General features: G+C 44.4%; 1 protein-coding gene across 2 annotated transcripts in view; it reads right to left on the bottom strand.

Moving 5' to 3' along the window:
- The window catches only part of C8H10orf90 (chromosome 8 C10orf90 homolog), a 1,136,825-nt gene that overhangs the window by 540,590 nt on the left and 568,276 nt on the right, over positions 1-27,959 (bottom strand). For both annotated transcript variants that reach the window (XM_069611487.1, XM_069611488.1), the window contains exon 3: positions 4,069-5,176. In XM_069611487.1, the coding sequence (XP_069467588.1) occupies positions 4,069-5,176 (1,108 nt within the window). The remainder of the gene's footprint in view (positions 1-4,068; positions 5,177-27,959) is intronic.

Here is a 27,959-nt window from a genome sequence, read left to right as displayed (position 1 = left end):
TCTGAGTTGTCTTTTTACTTGTTCATAGGATCTCCTTTGAGCCTGAACTCACTCCTGCAGCGAAGTCGGGGTAAATGTGTATGTGGTTACCGTCATATTGTAGCATTCCCAACTCCAGGGCCATTTTGAGGATCAAATCTCTGTGACGATAATTGAGCAGCCTGGCGATGATGGTGCGAGGTGGAGCCCCGGGCTTAGACATCTGGGCCAGGGTGCGGTGTGCTCTCTCCACTAGGAAGTGTTCGAAAAGGATGTCATGCCAAATAAGGACTTTAAGAGAGCTTCAGCGTGCGCCTCCATAGAGCTCTTGCCAAAGGATTCAGCGACACCGACTATCCGGATATTGTTTCTCCTGGATCTAGACTCCAAATCCTCACATTTGCCTCGCATATTCGTGAATTCTCCTTCCAGTTGAGCAATGTCGCGGCAGTGCTGGCCGATGGTATCTATCTTTCCGTCATTCGGGCACTTTCTTTATCCAATCTCGCCTTGATTGATCCAATGGTGGGCACAATATCGTCCAGTTTAACATTGATAGATAAAAACCCATTTTGCATTGTGGCGAGGAGATGATTGTGTCTAGGATTAGTTGAGGATGTAGTTGGAGTGTCTCCAGTCAACTGCATTGTTGTCGCTGCCTGCAGGGGCCTGGGAGCTCCTGAATGAATCCATCAGGCCCTTTTTCCTTGCACCTGAGCCCTTTGTCATTATCGATACATTGTCGTATATCCGTTGCCCTATGGATCTTGTGGTCTAGGGCGTTGAACTTTCCTGGGAAAATTTCTAAGAGTTTACTGTGTCGTGCAAGGAGAGCTATTCTTGTGTGGCTGCCCTGTTGAGGTATTCACTGGGTTATGTTGGTTGCACAGTGTTAGGGGGTATTTTCTTTGCAGCGGCACTGATCTCTAGTACAGAACTATGAAGGATGGTGTGTTCCTCGCATATCTGAATCACAGCATGGCGAAGGGACCTTGTTTACGATTTGAGATACTCCTTCTTTGTCTGGTATGGGGAGGACCAATATTGCGGTTTTGGCAGTCACGTGCCCTTGGCAGTGTTCTAGTACCTTCTTGTTTGAATCACACCCTATGGGGCGCTCTCCCAGCAATTCCTGTCATGTTTGCAGCAATTATATGCCCGGTTCCAATGCTCTTGTAGTGTGTACTAAGAGTAGTAGGTCCCACTGTCCTCTGTGCGGATTTTACTAGGTCCTAGGTATCACTTGTGGCACACCAGTGTCAGACCACAGCGTGGCAGACCTTCCGTGAGTGTAATTTGCCCATAAAATCATTCTCTGCAGTGTCATTGAGTGCACCTCCTGCTCTACACTCTGGATAAGGGATGAACTGTGCTCTTCCACGTCTTTAGGAGTTATGTCTGCTACATCAGTTTAGCCAGAAAGGTGCCTGACACGTGTTATAACTCATCTTCATCATTTCGTCCTCGGGTAGTTGGCACAGAGGTGTTACAATGTTTTGTATCACACTGTGCACCCAGGGTCTCCTTCTCCTTCTAGTGGGATCTTCCTCAGGTCGTTTGTCTGGGGTTAATATCTTAATCTGGATGGCTGTCATCCGTGGCCAACATGGTGTAGGATATGTGCCAATGAGTTGGGCGTTATCCTGGCCTGTCACAGATTGTTATAATGCACGTGCTACATGGCCTGTTGTGTGCCCTGAGTCGGGGCGCAGCCTGCAAAGGGTATCACTCCTCACCCGTTGTGTTAGCAACCACAGGCCGGATAGCTTTGGCTGAGGGACCAGCCTTGTGGTCTCTCCAATCGTGTCCGGTAGTTTGTGGCCCCCAATTCCAATGAGACAGTTCAGGGAGTTGTGCACGTGAGAGTCTGCAACTCATTTCTGGTTTTAAGTTGCTGATTCGAGTTCAACACACAAAGATCAATGTCAGCATTTTGGCTAGAACAGGTTATTCCGAATGTTCACCTCTCAGCTTCAATGAAAGTACACGGTCATCTTTTCCAGAATATTTGGATAGGTTGTGATCTCCCACGTCTCAAGGTCTTATATCTTGTCGTGTCATTCATTATATTAAATGTGGCATGCAATAACGTTATGGCCCCTGAGAAGCCATCCAACTGCAAATTTCAACTGTACTGCAAAGCCTTGACCTCTCACATATTAAAGGCTTCTTCTTCCCGCTGGTAGGATCCACGTTAGATCGTGCATACAAGGAGTGGTATTGTGGCTGGAGTGGGAAACCTCCATCGCGGGAGAGCAGGGGGACACTTGCGGGAGGTCCGGCGTAGCCTCCACTGTCTGCCTGATCAGCTTCAAGCAGATCTCGTTGCGAAGACCATGTCCAGAGTTTGGGGCACAGTCAGGGAGGGATGTCCCCGTCTGCTGGCTATGTTTCTCAGGTTGCAAACTGGATGGTGCTTATGAAGGGGTTACCTCGAGGTTCCGGCGTTGGACTCAACCCGCAGCATTTTTTGTGGCTGTGGTGGTTCCCACGTTGTTCTGGGAGAAGTCATGAGCCGATTGCCAGCGTTTAATGTGCTCAGCCCCACTTGCAGCCGAGTCGTTGATGTTGTTTTCTGGGGCTTCAGCAGAGGATGGCGTACATGTGCGTTCCCAGGCAGGGTCTTCCCTGCTGAAAGTCGATGGGACCTCACATAGCTCGGTCAGCTGTGGTGGGATCGCCCGCTGTGGATGGTGTTGAGGGGGCTGGTAGGCTTGTCTCCCTTGCCAGGCATATCTTGGAGTTTTATACCGCCGTGGCGTTTTGCGGCCCCATGAGATTCCACGTATGGTATTAGGCGGTGTGCCAGATATCTCGATAGGCTCCTCCTCTCTCATGGCCTATGAAGTCCAGCCTCCCCAGCGGATTCAAGTGTGCGCCGTCCACGGTTCTCCCTTTCAGCACAGATATCTCAGCACTTCAAGTCTGATTGTTTCACAAATTAAATTGGATGTTCTTCGACCATTCATAAGTGAATGTAGCAGCAGATCTTGTCGCTGGGTGGCTCCGGAGCGGATATATTTAAGTAAAGGATCTTGTGTTGATCGGAAATCTAAAGCTAGGCAGCCATCACGTGCGTGCACCACAGCGCCCCCCTACAAATTGGCATATTAAATTAAAGTATATATATTTATTTAGAACCTTGATTGGACATTCTTTTACTTTGGAACCGTTATACTTTGCTGTTGGGTTGCTACTGGCTCACATTCACACCCCTTATGACAATATAGCCTTCCTTCGGCCTACATACCACAAAAAGCGAAAGAGGTATAGCCATAGATTTTCCTGTTTTACCTTTATGATTGGGATCACTACTGGTTTGTAGAAGTGTGGGGACTGAGTAGGCAGTTTAGCAACTATTCATCATTATGCTAGTGCACAGCATAAGTCATGGCGTCACACATTGACGCTGTCATGTTGGGGAAAAAGTCTGATATGCAGAATGCTCTATAGGAAGGAAACAGAAAACTGTCCTATGCTATATCTTTACACAAATCCAAAATGCCACACTTCAAGAGAATTTCTGGACCAAGTTGGCTTTATTAACTTCCTGCCAAAGCAAAAAAATACATGAATGGAAGAGATTTCCTATCAATTCCCTCGCGCGGAAAAATACCAGTTTCACTTACTGGCTGAGTTGAACACTCATCTCCTATTCCGAACATTTGAAAATAGGCCCGCCGAACATAGTTGTCTAATGGCAAGAGACTGATGGAAGGGTGATGTGCATAGATTCATAAACTTCAAGACAGAATATTGTTTTTTAAAGAAAACGATGCAGAACATTAATACAGTAGCAGAGAAGCCTGCTCTGTTTAGAACAGCATGTTCTCTTTTCTGTGAGGGTACATTCGTTTTAGATTGATGGAGTTCAAACCACCTGCACACACAAGCTGCTTGTTAAAAAGGTTAAACTATTTACGAAATATCTGCACATTATAATTCGTGTTGAGTCTGGAAACAAAGAGGAAGCAGATGCAAAAAGCACGGTTAATACACTGCTCTTTATTAGAAAAAGCAATTTTAACGAAAATTAAAAAGGGTTTTAACCCTGAAAACAAGTCACACTTTTGTCAATAAAGCACTTACCTTTTTCATCCAGCCGGTCAAAAAACTTGAGCCGTGTTTTACCAGAAATGTGGACATTGTACGTGTCCAGCTTTGTTCCCTCTTGAACAAGCAAAGAAAGTTTTCCATTCGGAAGATCAACCAGTAGACCGCTTTCATTACTTGTCTTCGCCGTATAGCCATGTTGATATTCAGCTGCCATATTTCCTCTTGGAGATGGCGGAATTTGAACTGCAGTAACTTTGATGACCCCGGCCTTGCTATTGTCGGCTTGGAACAATTGCTTGGGACTTTCTTGTTGAAGATGGAGCAGGCAGTGTCTAGGAGTGCATGATGGGCCATCTAGTCCATCCACTGATGGCGGGATTGATTTGCCCCTGATCTTGAATGAGAACTCTGACCTTTGAATGGCTTGACCTTTGGTTTCAGGGTGATGGTAGCGTGGTAGAGAGAGAGACTTGTCCAAGTAATAGATGGTATTGGAGCATTGCTGGGAAACTCTGATGTAAACACATGAGGTGAATAGGTGCTGCTCCTTGCTTTGACAATGGCCTCTAGTGGATGATTGCTTTGCCTCTTCGTTTGCATGTCTAACTTTCAGTTTAGTGTGGCTTGCATTTATCAGTGGACCAATGCCAAGAATCATCAATTTACGGGATTGTATTTGTTTCAAAGACCTTTGCACACTTGACTCTCCATTGTTAAAAGCAGTGGTAGCATTTTTTGCCATATAATTTCCTGGACACTTCAACAGTACCTGGTCACGGGTAGCTGCCCGCTCCGTGTGGTGACAATTTACATCAATTCTTCTCGAAGTAACTGTTATGGATGAAAAACCTTTCTTCTGTTTCTGACCTTGTTTCGTCTCCCCGCGAGACAGGTTGGCTCCAGAGACATTTTCACCTGAAGATGCTTCAGTTCCTAATCTACTAGGAAGGCATCTGATTGCTCCATTAATGTTGACTGCACTGCGATTAGCCCGAAATTGCTTTATAGTGCAAGCGTTAGGCGGAGAGATCACAGACTGCAAAGGCAAAGCAAGCCCGGTTCCCCCTGATATATTCTCATCAATCATCTGTGAAATGGCTGGAGATGAAATCAGTTTAGCATTGTGTGATCCCACGGCATCCTGCAAAGGAAAAAATATTGTAATTATTCAAATATTCAATTGTAACACAATCATATGGTTTGCCTTTATGGGCTGTAATAATGTCAGACTGCTTAGTTCAGGCTTTCTCATTAGACCTCCATTCTTACTGCTTCTTGGGTTTTTGCCTGGATTGAATGCTGCGTTGCCAGGGACAGGTTTGCTGCTGCATATATTTCTGCAAAATGTTGACATTTTATGAAAACAGCTGCCCGTCAGCTCAGTGTGTTGGACTCAATTTGCGAAAGGGCGCGCCTCCAAACTGAAATCTAAGCATTAGCTATCAAGTGTGATTATCAATGCCTGATTAACTCTGTTTTCACTCTGACAAGCCGCAAAATTAAAATGCATTAAATACTGAGACTGAAGTCTAATGCAGAGCTAGGTTGGTAAATAAGGCACGTTGAATTGCTAAAGCTATAACAAGGGCAATTGCACCAATTATTGTGCACATTTATCAAAAGAAATGAACACAATTCTTTCTAAAATGAATTTGTGATTGCACTGAATTCCCCTTTCATGTAGCCATTGGGTCCCTTAAATGACCATAAGGAGAAAATAATGCTTGCACAGTGTATGGACAATGCGATTCCCCCCTCGTCAGCTGCTTCAAGCAGCAAGATGCCTTTGGACAACAGCGTGCTTTGCTAAACCACATAACATACCCGACCATAGAGACTTTCCGAGCAGGAAGGTCAGAAAGCTGTGCCCGCTAATACAATAGTCCATCCATTACGACCATTTATTTGTAGCTTCCGAACTATAACATAATGACATGTTATGTCATCTCATCTGTAGGCTTTGTTTCAGAACAGACTAAGTAATTGGCATTGTACAGACCTTCAACCATTTAGAGTTCTTCAAAATTATAAGCAGATCTGTTTGGAAATACGACTGGTTTAAATGTCAAATGATGCAGTCACCCTGCTGAGAAAATAAGAGACACATATGCCTGAAACCTTTTTTAGGAAATGTAAATCATTTTAAATATGGATTTGTGGCTGTAATTTCAGAAATAATAGTACAATAAGAAAATATACCCAGTTTCATCCAGCACATATTTTTGGCGGCAGAGCTGCAGTTGATTGGGAGGCAGAGTCATTGAGGCCCAGAACAAGGACTCATCGTTTTGCAGGGATTAAGCTATACAGAGAACACATTGCAGCCTGCCACTATTGACTCTAATAAGATCTACCCAGCAATAGGTTAGGCAAAGATAACTCCCTATCTTAAACACATGGCAGACTTCATTTTACATGTCTATTTTACTATTATGCCACTTGTCTGGGGGATGACCACCATGAGGATAGATCTAGTGAAAACGGTGAACGCCAAACTCATTGCATTCAAAGGAGCTAAACGCATTAACACAGATTGCCAGTGGGAGTGTAGCCAAGATAACATTGCTGCTAAACCCTGCCCACAGTGCTGTCAACAATTACTGGGGTAGGGTGCATTCCAGATTCTACAAAAAGTCTGTACTTGATACTTTGGAAGAGTGCATAGGAGCTGGGAAAGGAAGGGTCTACCCATCCCAGAACTCTGGGAAATATTGGCTGGAAAGTGAGGCACACAATGTCCAAAGCAGTTTCGAGCATAGGCACACCTGTTCTGTAGATCCGCAGGGCCATTGGGGCTATACTCAAAATCTGCCCATCTGATCCTCCATCTGTTGTTGGTTAAGGTGAGATAAGAGAGATGAGGTTCTACTACTGCCAATATCTCAAAAATAGCTCCCTGTATAATGTCAGGAAGGGCGGATTATGGTCACGTTCAACTCACAATAGTACCTCAATAGATTTGCTGCCTTTCCAGTTTACTGCTTTCAGAAATACATAATCAATATGACTTGTTTTGGTTCCTCTTCTGAAGGTAGGTCTATATGGGTGTTCGCCAAAAAGTGACTGTTACATTCACTCATGCCCGAATAATAGAAACATTAGGCTATTTCAGTGGCATGAGAATAGCAGCGCTTGAGCGTTGGACAGTTTAATATTGGGATGCCCCAACATTCATCCTTTTCTATAATTATTGATAATGCAGTTGGGCTTCATTTCTGTGTTAAGATCTCCTGCCACATTTTTCTGAATATAGATCACCTCTCTATACGTTGAGATGTAATTATTTATTAGATTGTCCTGCTCCCCAAGTATTGGGCAATTACATGTGTATAAATAAATAAATAAATATTATGATGTTATATGATATGGCATTTATAACACACCTATACACCAGTGTTTCAATTGTGCTTACTTGACCCAGTTTGCCAGTTTGCAAATAGATATATAGCAATTTCTTAAAAGGAAATAATCATTTTAAACACATCAGCTCTCCTGATGTGGTCTTAACCACTAACATTGTTAACATTTAGTTTAATATCTACCCATACCAGCAGCCCCCCACTCGGTCAGCCTCTAGAGTTGTGGGCAGCAGGTAAAGAATGGGCAGTATAACCAGCGTCATGTAGATTGTCGACCGGCTAAGTATGTCAATTTAGATTGATCATTTTATTCTTGAGTCCAGCAATGTTCCCTGATGTAATAGTGAAATCATAGGACCGTATATCTGTAGGTGAAATTTCCTTTATGGGGTGGGCATGATATCACTGGTGTTAGCATCTGCAATACCCACTATAGATTCTCTATCTTTGGGAGCTAAACGAAATTCGAATCTTAATGCACTGAGATACACAAATCTCTGGATCTCTAGGGGTTCAGGCTTTGTTCTTCATGAGTACATTTGTGGGCCACTTGGAACCCTTTCAAGGGGGGTCTTAGGTCAATGGATAATAGCCCTTCCACCAGTAGTTTATTCCTCACAGTAACCATTATGATTACGGTTCCCAGGGAACTGCTATCTTTTTTTCTTTTGGCCTCCATGATATAGTCCCTTAATAACTGGCCCCCTCTCTGTCACAGGTTTCCCCCCTTCTCACCTGTCTGTGTTCTTTCTTCGATGGAGTCTTCCTGCGTACAGTGCGGGTCTTGTATAACCCTGTGCAAATGTCATCGGGTTCCAGCGTGCGTTCAGCATCCGAGTCCTGGATCGTTCAGAATGCCTCCTCCATGTCCGTATCAGTGTCGGTTTGTTGGCATCTCAATCTGTCACAGGTTTCCCCCCTTCTCACCTGTCTGTGTTCTTTCTTTGATGGAGTCTTCCTGCGTACAGTGTGGTCTTGTATAACCCTGTGTGAATGTCCTGGATCGTTCAGAATGCCCGGGAAGTCCTGGAAACAGCGAAGCGTACACTCGGCAGTGAATACTCGGAGGTCCGGGATGCAAGTGAGGGCAAGGGAAGGGAAGAATGTGGAGGTAACAATTGGGGACCAGGAAGTAAACGAGAGCGAACTACGGCACCACACGTCTAGCCACAGTAATCGGTAGCGTTGAGATGCGCAGACCCGCGGGGGCGTGTCTGCTTTTATAGAACGTGATGCGTACGACACGGAAACTGGTATGCAGCGTTTCACGTTTGGTGGCCATGTTGGGAGTACTGCTGAGTGCAAGCCTCTGTGGGTCAGGGACCAGGAAGTCCAGAAGGGACGAGTCTGATGGTTCATGACAGCATGCTTCCTCCGAAGGCCTGTTCCTCTGGGTTTGCCGGGGTGTATAAGGTGCATAAGGTGGCACCTTTTGAGTAATCTGGGGGCATTGAGGTTTGAGAATGGTTCCCAGGTGCGTTCACTGGGAGGGTATCCCTTTCATTCGCCCAGATATTGTAGCTGACTGCGTCTGTACCTGGAGTCACATATTCCGGACACTTCGTATTCGAGCTGGTCATTGACAATCACAGGGGTAGACCTTGGAGCAGTCCGGGAGGACTGGACGTATGGTTTCAGTAGAGACGTGTGAAACACTGGGTGGACCCTCTTCCAGGAGTCTGGTAGTTTGAGTCGGAAGGCCACTGGGTTAATCATTTCCTTTATGGAAAAGGGACCATAGTACTGGGGGGCCAACTTATTTGGTCGTAAATGCCGAGGCAGTAGTTTCGAGAATATCCAGACCTTATCACCTACTGCATAGGAAGGCCCTGGTCTTCTTTTGGAGTCTGCATAGCGCTTGGTAGTAGTTCGGGCCTTTTCGAGGTGTTCTTTGGCTTGCTTGTGTACGTTGATGAGGTTTTCAATCCAGGAGTCGAGTGTAGGTACTGGTGTAGGATGTGGGAGCAAAGATGGTAGAACCGAAGGATGGAACCCTTGGCTACAGAAAAAAGGGCTGGTTTTGACAGCTGAGTGATCCGAATTGTTATAGGCGAATTCTGCCACAGGTATTAAGAGTGACCGATCGTCCTGGACCTTAGTGGTGAAACAATGAAGATATTGTTCCAGGGTTTGGTTCACACATTCAGCAGCTCCATTGGTCTGTGGATGATAACCTGAGGAGAGGGCACTTTGGATTCCTAGTATACAGCATAGGTGTTTCCAGAATTGAGATAAGTATTGAGGTCCCCTGTCTGATATGGTTTTGGAAGGGAGCCCATGAAGTCAGAATATGTGTTCCAGGAAGATTCCAGCGAGTTCTGAGGAAGATGGTCGTTTATATAAAGGTGTAAAATGAGCCATGTGGGTGAATAAATCAATGGTAACCATGATAGTTGTGTATCCCCTGGAAGTTGGCAACTCCACAATAAAGTCCGTAGCAATGAATTCCCAGGGCCTTCTTGGTAGTGTTGGTTGGCGTAGGAGACCCGCCGGTCTCTTGTTGTCATGCTTGTTTTGATTGCACAGGTTTGGATGTACCGTTGGACATCAACTTTCATTTGTGGCCACCAAAATTGTCTTTGTATCAAACGGAGAGTGTTGATGATGCCACGATGTCCTGAATGAAGGGTATCGTGGCAGAGGTTCATGATTCTTTGTCGCAGTCTTTGTGTGGGGATAACCAGGCCATTATCCTTGAATAAATGCCCATCCTTTGTTTTAAGATTCCATCGGGTCTTTCCAGTAAATTCCTTCCAGATCTCAGAGGACTGGGTTTGAATTTGAATGTCTTCCAGGAGGCTGATTGCTTGGGCTATGAAAATTGTGTGGGGAAACATCTTGGGAAAGGATTGATCTTCAAGAGTTTCGTAGTCGGGACGTCGGGATAAGGCATCAGCAATTATGTTGTGAGTTCCATGGACATGTTGTATTTGGAACTGATACTGTGCGAAGAAGAAGGCCCAGCAGGCTTGACAACTATTCCTACATTCCAGGGATTGCAGAACTTGAAGATTCTGATGGTCCGTACGGACCTGAACAGGATGTTTTTCCCCCAAGAGTAGATGACGCCACTCGGTAAAGGCTTGACGGATGCCTAACAGTTCCTTTTCCAGGACAGAGTAATGAGTCTCGCTGGGAGTTAGTGTTTGCGAGAGATAAGCGATGGGGTGTTCTAACTTGTCCTCGAGTTCCTGCTTGAGAACTGTTCCGATGGCGTAGTTGGAGGCATCCGTCTCCACTATGAAAGGTCAATCAATGTCAGGTTGAGCCAAGATGGGAGCTTGTGTAAACTCCGATTTCAATCGTTGGAAGGCTTTATCTTGGGCTGCTGACCAAAGAAAGGGAGTATCCTTCTTCAATAGTGTAATGATCAGTTGAACTATCTCCGAGAAAGAAGGTATGAATTTCCGGTAAAAGTTTGCAAGCCCCAGGAAGGATTGAATCTGTTTCACGGTGGTTGGGTCTGGCCAGGATAGTATGTCTTTTACCTTTGAGTGGTCCATCCTGATTCCTTCTGGACTAAGGACAAATCCTATATAGTGAACAGTAGAGACATGGAAAAGGCATTTCTCTGGTTTAGCCAGGAGTTTATGTTCACGTAACCGCCGTAGGACTGCCTTAACATGCTCTTCATGCTTGAGATGGTCCTTGGAGTATATCAGAATATCATCCAGGTAAACTATGACGAAGAGGAACCGCATATCGGAGAACACCCGGTCCATGAAACGTTGGAAGACCGCCGGGGCATTGGCGAGTCCGAAGGGCATAACCAGGTATTCAAAATGTCCAAAGGGTGTTATAAAGACTGTTTTCCATTCGTCACCCTCCTTTATACAGATTAGATGGTAGGCACCTCTGAGATCCAATTTTATGAAGACTACAGCTCCTCTCACCGCTTCCAGGATATCCGAGATTAAGGGTAACGGGTAGCGGTCTTTGAGGGTACATTGGTTTAAACCACAATACTCAAGACAAGGCCTAAGCTCCTTGGTATCTTTCTTGGGAACAAAAAACAATGAAGCTCCGGCTGGAGATTTGGATGGTCGTATGGTGCCATTTTCTAGGTTGGTATCCACGTATTCTCTGAGGGCCTTTTTCTCTGGCTCGGATAGTATGAACATCCTTCCAAAAGGAATCACTGCTGAAGGTTCAGTATCAATAGCACAGTCCTCAGGTCTTTGAGGCAGTAGAGACTGAACAATAGCAGTTGAAAACACATCAGTGTAATCCTGATAGGCCCGAGGAACCTGGATAATATTTGAGACTGTGAATGGGCTTTGCTGTTTTGTCGGTGCACTTTCTGGGGATGTTGACGAGGAATCCAGGGATAGACAATGAGACATACAATGTTCGGAACCAAGAAACAAGGATCCTGCTGCCCAGTTGATGTATGGGTTGTGCTTCTGCAACCAAGGCATACCCAGTACCATTGGATAATGGGCAAGCTTTATGATGTCAAATTTGATAACCTCTCGATGATGGTTTATGGAGAGCTGGATCTCTTTGGTTTGTAGGGTGATGGGTCCTGAAGAGAGGGGTCTTCCATCGATAGCTTCTACAGGCTGCATTATGCCTTGAGTCTCATATGGAATGTGGTGGGTAGTGACCCAGTTTTGATCTATAAATATCCCCATGGTACCACAATCCACCAATGCCAAAATGGGGTAAGTTTATTTCTTGGATGGCGATAGAAAAGCCTGCAAGATCACAAGATTGCTTTGTCCAGGAGAGTTCAAGGATGGAATAGATGTGGAGCAAACATCTCTCTCCTGAAGCTGTGCTCCATCTAGGATCGGGAGCTGGTGTTTCCCGAATGCTGTGGAGGAGATAAGGGATATTCTCTCACAAGATGTTTATCTGAGGCACAATACATACACAGCCCAGTGTGAATATCTGTCGCATTCTTTCTTGCGTGGATATGGGTCCATGGAAGGCCCCCAGTTGCATAGGTTCTGGTTCTGTATTGGGGGCAGGAGTGGGCTTTAGAGGAGGGTTCTATGGAGACCTTTTGGCAAGGCACTTTAGTCTTCTTCTTTTCCGCCTTCCTTTCCTGGATACGGAAGTCTATTTGTAAAGAGAGATCCATAAGAGCCTGCAAGGTACCTGAGCGAGCTACCCTAGCTAGCTCATCTTTTATTTCCTCATCCAATCCTCTTCGAAAAAGGGTAAAGCAGGCATCCGGGGACCAATCTGCGTCCTTGGTCAGTTGCTTAAAGCATGTCACATAGGTCAGCATATCCTGGGAACCTTGTTGGAAATCCAGTAGTCATTCATGGGCACTGTAGACCTGTTGTGGGCAGTCAAACCTGGCCTTTAGGGCCTGTACGAACCCATCATAGTCATCCAGGAGGGCATCTCCAGAATTAACCAAGGGCGTAGCCCAAGTTAACGCCTTCCCGGAAAGATGCGAAATCATAAAGCCCACCTTTGCCCTGGGGGTAGAGAAGTAATAGGGCTTAAAGGTAAAGTGGACTAAACACGAATCAAGGAATCCGTGAAGGTTTTTGGATGAACTATCATATTTATCCACTACTCCGCCCAGCAATACACTTTCCTTGGTCGCGGAATCACGTGACAGGACCCACTGTTTTAATACGGCATTCTCGGCTTTGAGATTCTGAACTTCTGTTGTTAACTCCTGCATCCCGCGCATGAGGTCTTGGACTGCCTCCTCCATGTCCGTATCAGTGTCGGTTTGTTGGCATCTCAAGCTGTCACAGGTTTCCCCCCTTCTCATCTGTCTGTGTTCTTTCTTTGATGGAGTCTTCCTGCGTACAGTGTGGTCTTGTATAACCCTGTGTGAATGTCCTGGATCGTTCAGAATGCCCGGGAAGTCCTGGAAACAGCGAAGCGTACACTCGGCAGCGAGTACTCGGAGGTCCGGGATGCAAGTGAGGGCAAAGTAAGGGAAGAATGTGGAGGTAACAATTGGGGACCAGGAACCAGGAAACAAGAAGTAAACGACAGAGAACTACGGCAGCACACGTCTGGCCACAGTAAGCAGTAGCGTTGAGACGCGCAGAGCCGCGGAAGCGTGTCTGCTTTATAGAACCTGATGCATATGACGCGGAAACTGGTACACAGCGTTCCGCGTTATGTGGCCATGTTGGGAGTACTGCTGAGGGCAAGCCTCTATGGGTCAGGGACCAGGAAGTCCAGAAGGGACGAGTCTGATGGTTCATGACACTCTCTTGTTTCGGAGTCAGTCGGACATTTCATGGAACAGAGACTCCCTGATTTCCTTAACACAGTTCTTCAGCTGAGGGATATGAATCATTACAAACAATCTTCCCAAGGGTAGAATTCAGCTATCCCCATTCCTTTAACAAAAAATATCTAACATATAACTTCTTTATCATTTGGGGTATCTACCACAGATCTGTCACTGCAGTTTAATTTTCTCCCAGAGTGTCAGAAATGATTACATTTATATTTTCACATAGATGACCAGAGTGTGGTTTATTAGATGGTTTTGATACCTCGTATTCATTGATGAACTTAAGCAACGGATAAAACATGACCTCTGAATTTTCATTGTGGGTGCTATCAATAGTATTATGGCCAGTAGAATATTGTTCAACTAAATTACAAACATTCTGACCTACTTTCTTATAAGTTGCTGGTTTCTCAATGGTGTACATGCCCTTTTTGTTTAGTGGAGCCTTAGCAGAGGACACTCAGTCCCCCAAGGCTAGTTGACATTATAAGTACGATTTGGCAAACTCAGATACTACCTTCCTTATATCTCCAATTTTATCCAAAACGTTTAAAGGATCACACGCCAAAATTAGTTGTATCTCCTTCTACTGCATAGGGGAAGTGCATTGTGTGCTTTGCTCCATGAGATTGCAAAGATGTTTAGATGGACACCTATTCAATGTATTGGTGGGGTTTGTTCAACAGATGTTAAAAGCGGCATTTATTGCCCCAAATCCTTCTTCATTTTCATTAGACTCTGGATTGAATTTGTTAACTTCAAGTCCCTACAAGATCGAGAATCTATTTGAAAATGATATATCTGATGCTTCAACACGTCTTGGGGTTTACTCAATCCCCACGTTGGGCTGCTTGATGCACTGTCCAGATTTATGTCAGCAGAATCATCTACAGCTACAGGGAAAATTAAATTATTGCTTTTCAACATCTACCAAAGAGACAGGGATAGTACATTCTTTCACAGAGCTGTGAGTGTCTCTAATGATCTTATGAAAGGGGAATGTCTTATCTTTTAAACTTGGGAATATGTTGGTCATGAGTGATACATGTTTTCTTTTGGTTCATTCCATTGATTTTTCCTGGCAATTTTGCATTCAGATCCATCGTTCAACAATACCTCACTATCAGAAAGCAGGTATTAGCTGTTTGTATATTTTTATTTTATTTTATTTTATTGCTTCAAGTGCAGACCTAGCTGGAAAGTAGAGGAGTGCTGTACAAAATGAAGGTAGCCTCCATTTTGGTTAGCATCTTTTAATAGTAGCACAGTACTGTGAGTTGGGTGCTGCACATCCATTATAATTAGTTCACGGTCAGGTGTTGTTGAAAAGGGCACATTTTGAGAGATTTGCAAAATTCGAGAATTGTGCTAGGCATTCCGAGTTGATCCTGGGATGGAGTTACAGGGGGTGGGTGAAGGATAAGAGAAGGATTATTTGTGGGTCCTCTCTTTGCATACTACATATGATTCGAGCAGGTTGGTTGAATTGCTCTGCAAGGTCCATGTGCCACCATAGATGTTGAGCTTAGCTTCCAAGTACACTGGTGTTCTATTCCTAACTGCTTTGTAGATGATACATTCAGTCTTGGACAGTATCCTGGCCGGGAGAGGAAGCCAATGTAATTTGTGTAGGACAGGGGTGATTCGATCAAATCTCTGCACACCTGTAATAAGACATGCTGCTGCCTGGTGGACTTCTTTTAAGGGAACCAAGTGAGTGGCTGGGAGCCCGGTCAGGAGAGCATTTCCCCCATCAATGTGCAAGACTACAAGGGCTTGTACTATGGTCCTGAAGTGCTGTGGTCGGGATGATGGCTATGTGCTTCTAGAAGGACAGGCTGCTGTTAATGGTGACTCCTACTGATTGTGGTGATTCATAGAGTAGTGGATGAAATCCTTCTAGGCACATATAACTGAGCTATTGTTGGATAAGATGTTGTTTAGTGGGGCGACCCATGAGGACGAATTCAGACTTACCTGGATTAAGTTTGAGGTATGCAAGTGAAATCCAGGACTGGATGATGGCCAGGCAAACTCAGAGATGACTAATTTCCTGTGGGCTTTTTATTCTTGTATGCAACTCAGTATTGTCTGCATATTGTTCGATTGCAATATTGGAGTCTTTGGATAGTGCTTCCAGAGGCTCCATTTAAAGGTTAAAAAGTAAAGGTGAGAGGATGTAGCCTTGTAGAACTCTGCGGGACACTGGGAGACAGTTAAAATGCAATGTGTTCATCTAGAAGGCCTAGTGCCTGTTTGAGACATAGGATGTAAATCAATTCAGTACAGTGCCAGAGAATTCAATATTGTTGGCAAGGAGGGAGAGTAGGATATGTTGATCAAATGTAGCTGAGAAGTCAAGAGGGGCGAGCAAGCGCAAGTGATCCTTATCCATACTTTGAAGGGCATCATCCACCACCTTTTGGTGGAGAAGTCTGCAAAGTTTGCTTCTAGCTCATTGACTGGCAAGATCTTGAATGAGCGGCTCTGAGTGAGGGGGCATTTAGCCTGAGCTTTGTGGGCTGTGGTCAAGTGGGTGATCGACAGTGGGATGGATGTGTGGTCACATCAATCGAGTAGGATAGGGTCTGCGCAGGTGATAATGGAGGATGATGTAAAGATTAAATCTAGGGTGTTGCCATTATTTTGCATGGGGGAGAGCACAATATGCTTGAGGCCAATTGATCTGGTAAGTGCTAAAAGTGTGGTTTGAGTGTAGTTGTCGCTGTGCGACATTCAAATCTCTGAGAAAGACATTGTTAGTGTGTTATAGTTTGCCAAAGGAGAGTAAATTGGAGATGTCAGCAGTGAAAGAGGCACTCCTGTGAGGCGATCTCTAGATGATGTTAACAGTGATGGATTACTTGTGAGATAAAGAGAACCTGCAGGTGAGTGATTCAAACAAGATTGTTCTAGGACAGTGGATGATGGAGCATAGCCAGTCACTCCTGCGGATGATTGACACTCCTTGGCCTGTCCTCCCTGGCATGTTAGATGTAGTAGCCTGGAGGGAGAAGGACATTGAAAACATGTGGGAGGATGTTTTGGTGACAAAAAGGGCATCATGCGTGGAATTTGAGATGAGGTTGGTCATCTTTTTAGCATGACAATGCAGGATTATGTACCTCATTACAAGGTTTCTGGTAACCTGCCGATGCTACCAGCGGGTTTCCAGCAACCTCGCATAACCGTTTCTGCTGCCTGACATCCCAGTGTTACCCAGATATCACAGGCGGCGGTGGTACGGTGAGTTGATAACAGTGCTAGTGGTTCAGTTAATTTCCTGGAAGTAGGGGCCTGCTGGTTTTTCAGTGCCCCTACCAGCAGACTCAGAATGACCCAGTCTGGAAAAGGTGCCAGACAGGGTCACTCGTAATGAGGCCCAATGTCCCTTTTTTGATGCTCTATTGGGTCACGTCATGGAGTGTTTATTTTTAGTCGCCAGTTGGCTGAAAAGCAAGAAAATATTATCTTCGCTTGAAATCACGGTAGATAAAAATGGGGCCTTCAAATACCCCCATGGGTGCCTGAACAGTCAAGCAGTTCACAAAGCCTTCCTCCGCGCAACACAGAATTTGTTCAGGGATAGGCAGAGTCTGACTCCCCTCCTAAAGGAACAGCAAATATTTCCTAAATTCCGAGAATCTGTGTTACTTAGAGTCTGGGCTTCACCCCAACCTTTGATATGGCCTTCCTTAAGTTTGGTGCATATCACTCTTGGTGCAGTTACTCTAGCCTTAGCTGTTGTATTGAAGATTTCATGTCTCAAAGAGCCCCAAATAGGGGTGCACTTCGCCTTTGCAGGCTTCATTGCCGCCCACTGATGTTTTTTACATTGGTCGAGGGGTGGCATGGCCTGCAGTAGCTTCTGGGAAGCAGTGACACAGTGCCCAAAACAGCTGCGCCCTTGGGTTTTGCCGCGACCCGCTGTTGTTTTGTAGGTTGGCTTAGGGGGGTGTAGCCAGCAGCAGCTTCCTGGTCAAGTGGACACAGCATGCCAAACACTATAGCCCTTGGCAGTTGCTGCCTTTTCCATGAGGGCGGCCCACTGATGATTTGTAGGTTGACTCAAGTGGGACATGGCCAGCAGCAGTTTCCTGCTGCTGCCCAAAAACAAAAAAAAAGTGATACACCCCTTTATTTTGGTAGGCCCTTATTTTGACATATGACAAGAGGAGGTTCTGTTCAGTTCTGGAACCCAAATCCAATGTTATCACTAAACTATTTTTAGTAACATATTCCTTTATTGTGATACAGATTTTTTAAACCGGGGAAACAATCCTGTATTTGTAGAGATGTTGCATTCCCCAGTAGCATGAAATATGAAAAAGAATATCAATATATATATTACACGGCCACGGTAGTGGCCATGTAGTTATGGTTAAGTTGCTGTTTCCATAGGAAGAGCGCTTTTTGGGTGGCTTATAACTCTGCCTCCCCTGGACGAATCCACACCAAAGTTTGCAAAAAAAGTATATGGGCCACTGTGAAAAGTTTGGTGATGTTTGGTCCAAGGGGGGAAAAGTTATAGGGGGGTCCCAAAACATCTTTTTTTCCCATAGACTGAATGAGGGAAAAACTTTGCGCATGCCTACAGGCCAAACCGCTTGACGGATTTTCACCAAATTTGCGGCACGGGCAGGAGCTTGGGCTCGAAAGTGCGCTTTTGTAAATTTGGTGACAATTCGTCCAGTAGTTTCCTTTAAAATGACCAAAAAGCATGTCTGAAAAAAATTAGTGATATCTATGTCCGCACCGCGGTCACACTTCCCTGTTCGCTCCGCGGACAAGAAATCGGTTGGCTAATCTGTAGCGTCATGTCTGCGGGCATGTGACACGTTCACTGAATGGTTGGGGAACAGTGTGAAGTGCATCAGATTCTTTCGCTGCGCCCACCATTTTTTGTTAGTATTTTGGTGTACGCCTACAGGCCAAACGGCTGGACGGATTTTCACCAAATTTGCGGCACGGGCAGTAGGGGCCTGCTGGTTTTTCAGTGCCCCTACCAGCAGACTCAGAATGACCCAGTCTGGAAAAGGTGCCAGACAGGGTCACTCGTAATGAGGCCCAATGTCCCTTTTTTGATGCTCTGTTGGGTCACGTCATGGAGTGTTTATTTTTAGTCGCCAGTTGGCTGAAAAGCAAGAACATACTATCTTCACTTGAAATCACGGTAGATAAAAATGGGGCCTTCAAGTACCTCCCTGGGTGCCTGAACAGTCAAGCAGTTCACAAAGCCTTCCTCCGCGCAACACAGAATTTGTTCAGGGATAGGCAGAGTCTGACTCCCCTCCTAAAGGAACAGCAAATATTTCCTACATTCCGAGAGTCTGTGTTACTTAGAGTCTGGGCTTCACCCCAAGCTTTGATATGGCCTTCCTTAAGTCTGGTGCATATCACTCTTGGTGCGGTTATTCTTGCCTTAGCTGTTGTATTGAAGATTTCATGTCTCGAAGAGCCCCAAATAGGGGTGCACTTCGCCTTTGCAGGCTTCATTGCTGCCCACTGATGTTTTTTACATTGGTCAAGGGGTGGCATGGCCTGAAGCAGCTTCTTGGAAGCAGTGACACAGTGCCCAAAACAGCTGCGCCCTTGGGTTTTGCCGCGGCCCGCTTTTGTTTTGTAGGTTGGCTTAGGAGGGTGTAGCCAGCAGCAGCTTCATGGTCATGTGGACACAGCATGCCAAACACTATAGCCCTTGGCAGTTGCTGCCTTTTCCATGAGGGCGGCCCACTGATGATTTGTATGTTGACTCAAGTGGGACATGGCCAGCAGCAGTTTCCTGCTGCTGCCCAAAAACAAAAAAAAAGTGATACACCCCTTTATTTTGGTAGGCCCAAAGTATTTTGACATATGACAGGAGGAGGTTCTGTTCAGTTCTGGAACCCAAATCCAATGTTATCACTAAACTATTTTTAGTAACATATTCCTTTATTGTGATACAGATTTTTTAAACCGGGGAAACAATCCTGTATTTGTAGAGATGTTGCATTCCCCAGTAGCATGAAATATGAAAAAGAATATCAATATATATATTACACGGCCACGGTAGTGGCCATGTAGTTATGGTTAAGTTGATGTTTCCATAGGAAGAGCGCTTTTTGGGTGGCTTATAACTCTGCCTCCCCTGGACGAATCCACACCAAAGTTTGCAAAAAAAGTATATGGGCCACTGTGAAAAGTTTGGTGATGTTTGGTCCAAGGGGGGAAAAGTTATAGGGGGGTCCCAAAACATCTTTTTTTCCCATTGACTGAATGAGGGAAAAACTTTGCGCATGCCTACAGGCCAAACCGCTTGATGGATTTTCACCAAATTTGCGGCACGGGCAGGAGCTTGGGCTCGAAAGTGCGCTTTTGTAAATTTGGTGACAATTCGTCCAGTAGTTTCCTTTAAAATGACCAAAAAGTTTGTCTGAAAAAAATTAGTGATATCTATGTCCGCACCGCGGTCACACTTCCCTGTTCGCTCCGCGGACAAGAAACCGATTGGCTAATCTGTAGCGTCATGTCCGCGGGCATGTGACACGTTCACTGATTGGTTGGGGAACAGTGTGAAGTGCGTCAGATTCTTTCGCTGCTGTTAGCATTTTGGTGTACGCCAACATCGGCGGTAACACATATAAAACAAGACACCATTGCACTTCTTTCACTTATGAAATACTGTTTCGGAAGGTGAGCGTTAATGAGGCGTGGATGGGATGCGGAAGCAGGAAGTCTAAAGTGGTGTTTTATTGTCACCAAAGCCATACGGTAAATTGGAAGTTGATGCTCAATATACAGCGAAGAATTACTGCGTCTGTGTTAAAATGTATTTAGAATACTATTGCAGTCATACTGGTGTCCTACAGTTTGAAATCTGAGGCAGCCACCTGCACTGTTTGATGGAAACAGGGGTTCTGCACGTGTATGGGAGTAGCGGTTCTCATGAATGGATTCTAATTTGTTGTTGCAAAGTGAGAATGTATTTGCATTCTGAGTGAAGGTCACTTGATGTGCTTTTTTGGTTGCGAGCTCGGTAGGCCCCACATTCCACTAAACCCATAAGGGTCAATTGTTTTTTGACCTTGAGCAAAGGGGAAAATTAAGCCACCATGCAGGGAGTTAATGTTTGCAAAAAAATACCATTTGATAAGGTTATATTTTAAAAACGTTTGTAAGGCACATCAAATAACAGTTCACACAGAATCTTTGATGCAAGTACATTACTGTCTGACTTTATCTAAAACCAATGGAGGCGGTAAATATCATGTAGGTTTAATTTTGACGACTCTACACCGGACCGAGTTTAAATTTGTAATTACCAGATCAATAATTTTGACAATATAACTGAAGTATTATCTCTCTGTGCAGTTGTCATTTTTTTTCACTTACAAAGAGTGCAGATTCTACGCATTTGCAGGCTATGACTAGACTTACAGTTGTTCAACGCTACTATTTCTTCTTTAAAATGTCATGTTTGACCACATCGCTTTGTGTATCACTTTGCACGTTATTTTGGTCTTTTTTGAAATGACGAGATGTCATTTTTTGTTACTTGAACATTCATTTTGGCTTTGTAACTGAAGTAACATCTTTGTGTGTTGGTGTCATTTTTTTTAAACTTAAGGAGAGTGCAGATTCTCGGCGTTTGTAGTCTGTCACTATATTTACTCATGTTCAACTCTAATATTTCCTTAAAATGTCATGTATGACCAATTCGATTTCTGTATTAGTTTCCACGTTCTTGTTTTCTGTTTTGAAATTGTTGGCTGAAGGCTGCATATTGATACGTACTTTCTCTTACGTTTTCCGACCAGCTACATCCTGCCTCACTGTGCGTGTCATGGATTCCAGATGCCGAGGGATGGCTTCTTTGGACGCCAGATGCAACTGATCGCGACCGGCTGCCTGTCGGTCACAATTTTGTGGGATGATTGCGCCGGCCTCTTATGTCCGTACGCTGAAGTGGCCATTAGTATTAACATAAGATGTTTTATGGTGGTGTAGGCCAAAGGTCATGGCGATGTCTTGGAAATCACTGTGCGAACAAATCAGTTGCTTTATTGAAAACGCATACTTTGTGTATGGGAAAAGAACAACGTGTGACTCACCATTAACATTTTCGATGACCCACATAGAAACAATGTTACAATTTCATTGAAAATGGGCATAGTCCGTTAGTCTCGGACAGATTCTTGTGAAATAAAACTACTTTAGAAATCCTAAAATGTTAATGTTTTCTTTTAAACACCAGTGTATTATTTCAAAATTCAACGTGCTACGTTGTTCGTCGCTGTATGTTCATTTTCAGGTTCTGCGTCACGGCACGTAGTTTTGCTTTTGCAGGCTGCCATGGAAAGCGAACAGGGCACATGTATGGAACAACTGCCTTCCCTTTCTATGGTGGCCATCTTGGAAAGGATTTAGTTTTTTAATATGGCACGCCACAGGCGGGCCGGATTATAACGAGCAATTCTATTTTTTAGTAGCACACGTTACAGCTTTGCAAATCTAGATTGTATATGGCAAATGTTATTATATCTATGTCCTTTACTGAGAAATATAAAGTAGATGGAGTGTATGCCATTTTTAAAAGAATATGTTTACACTTTGAAAGGTGGCTCTTAAAGGAACATTTACTTTGTTTACGGGTGGTGTTTTTTATTGGTAGGACAGCTAATAAGGAAATTTGCGAACGGAAATGAGAAAAGAGGCATCAAACAGTTATATGGGGGGGTAGGTGGACTGCTAAAAATGTTGCGTGTTTGTGATTTGTAAGGTAGGGGCAGTGTTTATCATGCTCCTTCATTACAGCAGTGGTGCTGTTTCTTTGGGAAGGAGGGATGGCCTTAGCTGAAGTCGTTTTCAAATAACTAGACCTTTTGATAAAAGTATGTAATGTGTACTACACTGGTAATGGCTAACTACCAATATGTGTTGGAGCTCTGAAAGGGAAATGTTGAAGGTGGACGTTCCTACATCAATATAAAATGTATTTCCACACTGTCCATGTGGCATACATCTTATTGTTAAGTGTGTACGGATTCTCTGACACGTCACGCATATGGTCATGTGCCATTCTCTGCGAGGTGTGTAATTAAGTCAGAAGTTACTTTACATTATGGTTATGTGCCACTACTAAAAACCGATGACCTTTAGCAAAAAAACATTCTTGAAGGGACGGTATGGTTAAGTTGCCCTGTGAAATTCAGTAAAAAAAACTTTGTTAAAGGGATGTTATGGTTAAGTTGCACTAACAACCTATGAAATTCAGTCAAAAAACGTTGTTAAAAGGACGTTATGGTTACAAGTAAAATCTAAAAACCCCTGAAATTCACCAGTTATGGTAAGCTAAGCAACCACAACTCGCGCCACCACCATGCCCTGCTAAGACTAACACCCAGGACATCAATGATGACATCACAAATAACACAAACACTCCAATATTATATCTTGTTTACATGACTACATTTTTTAACACATTAAGTACTTCAGGAGAGCACTCCTGATCATCCCTGATACGTTGCTACCAAAATTGTAAACACAACCCCTTGTATACACTTTTCCTCAGAATGAATGTGATATGTGATGTCATCATTGAAATTTGTGATGTCATCATCATCATTGATGTCCTCAGTGTTAGTTATAGAAGTGCACGGTGGTGGTAAAAGTTATGGTTGTTTAGCTTTTCATAACAGGTCAATTTCTGTTTTTTTTTATTATACTTGTAACCATAACGTCCCTTTTAAAAGCGTTTTTTCACTGAATTTCATAGGTTTTTATTAGTCCAACTTAACTATAACGTCCCTTTGATAACTTTTTTACTGAATTTCATAGGTTATTACTAGTGCACCCTAATTTGCTACAACTTCCTAATATTATACTCACCCCCAATATAGCAGCATTTTTGCCCAATCTAGGAAGTTTCAAGGAAAATTGTGCCAACCCCCACCATCAAGCAACATTCTTAACACTTCTAGACATTTCCTACAACTTTTTGCACCGTTCTTTTGTTCGCCGATGTCATCATACCTCTGACGTGACTGCAGATTTTCCATACAGTGCCACGTGACCACGGGTCTGTGCTTTGCAGACAATTCAAAACTGCATTTTCAGCCTGTCTTGGAAGTTTCAACCTGAACGTTTACCCTTGCACAGCTCCTAGACCTCATCTTGCAAATTTTCCATCTGCAATCCAGGAGAGAGCACCTGCTTGGAAGAGTATTAGCACACCTGCTATTTAACTTCAAAAATGGCATCAGTCATGGCCACCCCTCACCCCCTCAGAAGTGTTAGGGAGAATTCTCTGTTTAGGCTGAATTTCCTAACCTAGTGAGTCCCCCAGCAGCTTTGCTGGATTTCTGGAGTTTGTTTCTTTCATCCTGCCAAGAGTGAGACTCGTTTTCTCCCACTCTTGGACATGATTTGTGGTATTTGTTTGAATGTTAATGTGTTCTATCGGCTATGAGGTCTTTTAATCCGTAGGGTCTCATGTGTTTTGCTATGTGTGTTACACAGCACCCTCTGTGCCGTAACACTGGGGTGTCCTAGGTGACCCCCACTATAGATTCCATAACCTGGGACTGACTACTGTCCCCCAGGGCATGTAAAGTCACAATTGGCTTTACTAGACCTTAATTTACTAACAGAACGAGTACAAACCATCCTATTGTGGACGTACTGTTAGGGGCAATTCAATTACCTCTGGGTCTGTTGTTCGAGGGGGCACTGTCCCGTCCCCCCTTGTCCAGTTTTGGCTGGTGGCAGTGGATACTACTTTTTATATCCGACCGCAAATATATTCCTATGAGATTTTCCCATTGTTCGAGGCTAATACTTTTTCTATGTAGCCTCGGTCATACCGCCGATTTATTAAATAAAAATAAATTCACCGGTTGGTATTTTCTGCCAGAACTCGGTTTTTAAATGGCGTATGTGTTCGCCTCTGTAACTCCAAACCAAAGGTTGAGCCCTTTGTTCCACTTTTGGCGGGCTTCTGCACAGAAGCCGTCCAGGGTGGTGGCATTCTGTCTGGGTAGCACAGGGGCTGAGGGAGGGGATTTAGGCACCCTGGACTGAGTTGCCTTGCCAACTCAAGTCGCACTGTGGTGTGATTGGCCCAAGTGGTGAGCCGCCCCGCTCACCACTTAGCATGTTTGATTGACAGCTAGGCTGAATGAATGGGGGTTTTCTGCATAAAAGCAGGGCTTTGGGGACTGGGACTTCAGAAGTCGCCACAGGACCTAAGAATCCGACGAGGGAGAAGCTGAGCCGACCTGCAACGACGACAGCACCGGTGGAGCCCTGCTGAACCGACTCACCACTTCCCAACGACAGAGGAGATCTCCCTGCTGGAGAGTCTTCTTCCCTTTGACTGGTGGGAACAAACAGTCCCTTGCTTTTCTTCGCTTCCAGGACGTCTAGTGGTCGAATTGCCCATAATGAGCACCCCGGCAACCGGATAGCCACTAACCACTGTACCGCGACCAAAAGCACTCCGCGGCTGGTCTCTTCCCTGGTGGTGCAACTATCTTCAACTTTCCTCTACGACGAGATCATCTCTTCTTCTGGCAAAGCCCTGACTTGCATCCACCACCAGGAACAACTGCCCCCGCCCGGAGCTGTCTCTCCACTTTCAAGGTACTGTGTCCGCCTGGCTTCCCTTGTGACGGTTAGCGTGAGGTGTCTTAAATCCTTACCTTTCCACTGGGTCAACTCCAGACCTTCTTAACTTTTGTTCTAAAACTGGTCCAACCTTTCTGTGACATTTTTCTACAAAGACTTGAAGCGCATTTGATATTTTTGGGACATACCGCCTTGCCTCTCTCCAAGTGGGCCTGGCCTCTGAACTTTGTGATCTACAGTAGACCCTGCCTTGCTTGTCTTGCATTTGCTTCGTAAAAGTGTTGGTACTGAGTTGGTTTCATACCCTGCCTTTTTCTCTCCCTTTCTAACGAATACTAGAGTGCCATCTAGGTTAAGCACTCACCTCTGTCTGCAAATAAGTGGTGTCTTTGAACCTAGACTTGTCGAAATATTGTTATGGGATTGATATATACTTATAGTAACTGTGATTGAAGTTGTTTGCCATATTAGTGCCAGTGTGTTTTTCATAGATGTGTTTTTAAATAAATAATTATATATCTTTACACCAAGCTCTGATCCGTGTCTGCTTGTTCTACTGTGTAAATTGCCCTATCTTGTATACTCTATATACTGCCTAACTCGTCTTGTGAGAAGTCTGATTGCTCAGCCACAGCTACCAGGTAAATCTGGGTGGTGCAGACTGCTACCAATTGGGTTTACTGCTAACTCCTGTAGTCTTAAACTTTTTGCAGTGGTCCCAGAGGGAACTGCAAAGGTTTCTGCCTAACACTGGTTTACAGCGGTGGGATTTGTATCGAGTATACAGTTTAGAGTGATTTTCAACACTTTAGGATAACTAACCACAAAGCTTAGCACTAAAAAACAACTTTCTAAAAACATGTCTACTATGGAAGTTAACAGTCAAGAGTCCTTGTCAGGCGAAAATACTGAGAGTTTGAGAGCTCTCTGTAGACAATAGAATCTTTCTGTAAAAGGCAAGAAAATAGAACTGATAGCAAGATTGCTGGAAAACCAAAGTCTGGGACTGGTTCAGAGGAACCAACTTCTCCAGCAAATGTAGATGACAGTAATGGTGTTGATCTAAATCAAAGTTCTGATGATAGTGATGAAGAGGCTAAAGAGGAAGGAGAGGCTAATGAAACTATCTCCCCTACCCCTCTGTCTGCCTTACCAGCTGTACCTACTGGGTATATAGCAGGTCCCACACTAACTCCTCAAGTCCTTGAACTATAAAAAATGAAAATAGACTTGGAATTCAGAAGGATTACTGCTGAAACTGAACAGAAACACCAAGAAATGCAACAAATTCTTAGGCTCAGAGAAATGGAGCTCAAGCATGAGTTAGAAATGAAAAAGTTGTCTGTTGAAACTGCTTCTGTCTCTGGCTCCTCTAGAGGTTCCAGTCCCAAAAGACCCTGTTGCCTAAGGAATTAATTGGTATGTATGAACCAAAATTGGATGTGTTGGATTGGCTGAGTTTGTTTGAGTATAATCATGGGCTCCAGAACATCACAGGTAATGAGCTACTTACCTGGTTGTTCTCTAGGCTCCCCCCTGTTGCAACTGGTGCGGTAATGGCGTTGGGGAGGAGGATAGGAAAGAGTATGAAAGTGTGAAACTAGCTCTGATAGCTAGATTTGGGAAGATCCCTTCCCAGTATCTTAAGAGGTTTAGATCCCTCAAAAAGCATGATGGTACCCCTTGGGCTACCTGGGTGAGTGAAGGGTTGAAAAACTTAGAGGGATGGATTAAGGGTTACAAGGTGAACACTTATGAGGGTATGAAGAATCTTTTTATGTTGGAATCAATTTATGATGCCTGTTCTCCTGAGCTCAGACAGCACTTGGCTGATTCAAAGGAATTGGATTCCAGGAAGCTAGCTAAGGCTGCTGACTTGTGGGTTGCCAACAGGGCTACTCATAAGGATTCTGGGGCAACTCAGAAAAGGATGAGGGAAAACAGCCTAAAAAAGACTCAAAAGAGAATTCTAATAACTCAAATTCCAAAGAGGGTCCCAAACAAAACCATAAGGGTAAGCCACAAGGAAAACCACAGCAGAATAGCATACCTCCTGGTGCCAAACCAGAAGGAGGCCAGAACAAGCCGCCATTCCAGAAAGCATTTGGTAAATGCTTTGTTTGTGGCTCTACTGACCATGTGAAAGGAGATCCCAGATGCAAGGGTAAACATTCAGGGGTCCAGCTTGTCTCCTTAGCCTTCGCTCCAGAGGAGGAAGTCCAAATGGCAAGCTGATGAACCCATTGGAGTCTCAGCCAATGTTTCTTTAGTGTCTCTGGGTTTGTGGGAACAACAGAATTTAGATGTCTATAATTCTATCCCCGATAATACTAAAGAGTATTATAAGGACAGTGTCCAGGTGAATGGTCAGGAGACTCCTGCCATTAGGGACACTGGGGCCAGCATAACTGTGGTGGATAAATCTTTTTTTCAGGCTGAGGATGTTGCTAAGGCACCCAAACGCCTCACCAAGTTAGCTGGAGGGCCTGTGCAGATGTTTCCCCAATTACCAGTTCTCATCCAGTGTAATGACATGACTGTGCAGATACCTGTCAGCATACAAAGTGAGGTACCAGGACGAGTTCTGTTGGGTAACAATTTAAAAACTCTTGGAGTTGTGTCTCATACTCCCAGACCTCCTAGCAAAAGGTTACAGGAGCTCACCAGACCTGCAAGGGCGAGAACCATGAGAGGTACTCCCAAGGAGATGATGGAGAAGGATATCACTCCTGCTCCACTGGATT

Source organism: Ambystoma mexicanum, chromosome 8, assembly GCF_040938575.1.
Source record: "Ambystoma mexicanum isolate Mex_15411 chromosome 8, UKY_AmexF1_1, whole genome shotgun sequence".
Taxonomy (NCBI): Eukaryota; Metazoa; Chordata; class Amphibia; order Caudata; family Ambystomatidae; genus Ambystoma; species Ambystoma mexicanum.
The sequence above is the reverse complement of the archived record's forward strand: the minus strand, read 5'-3'. Positions and strand labels throughout refer to the sequence as shown.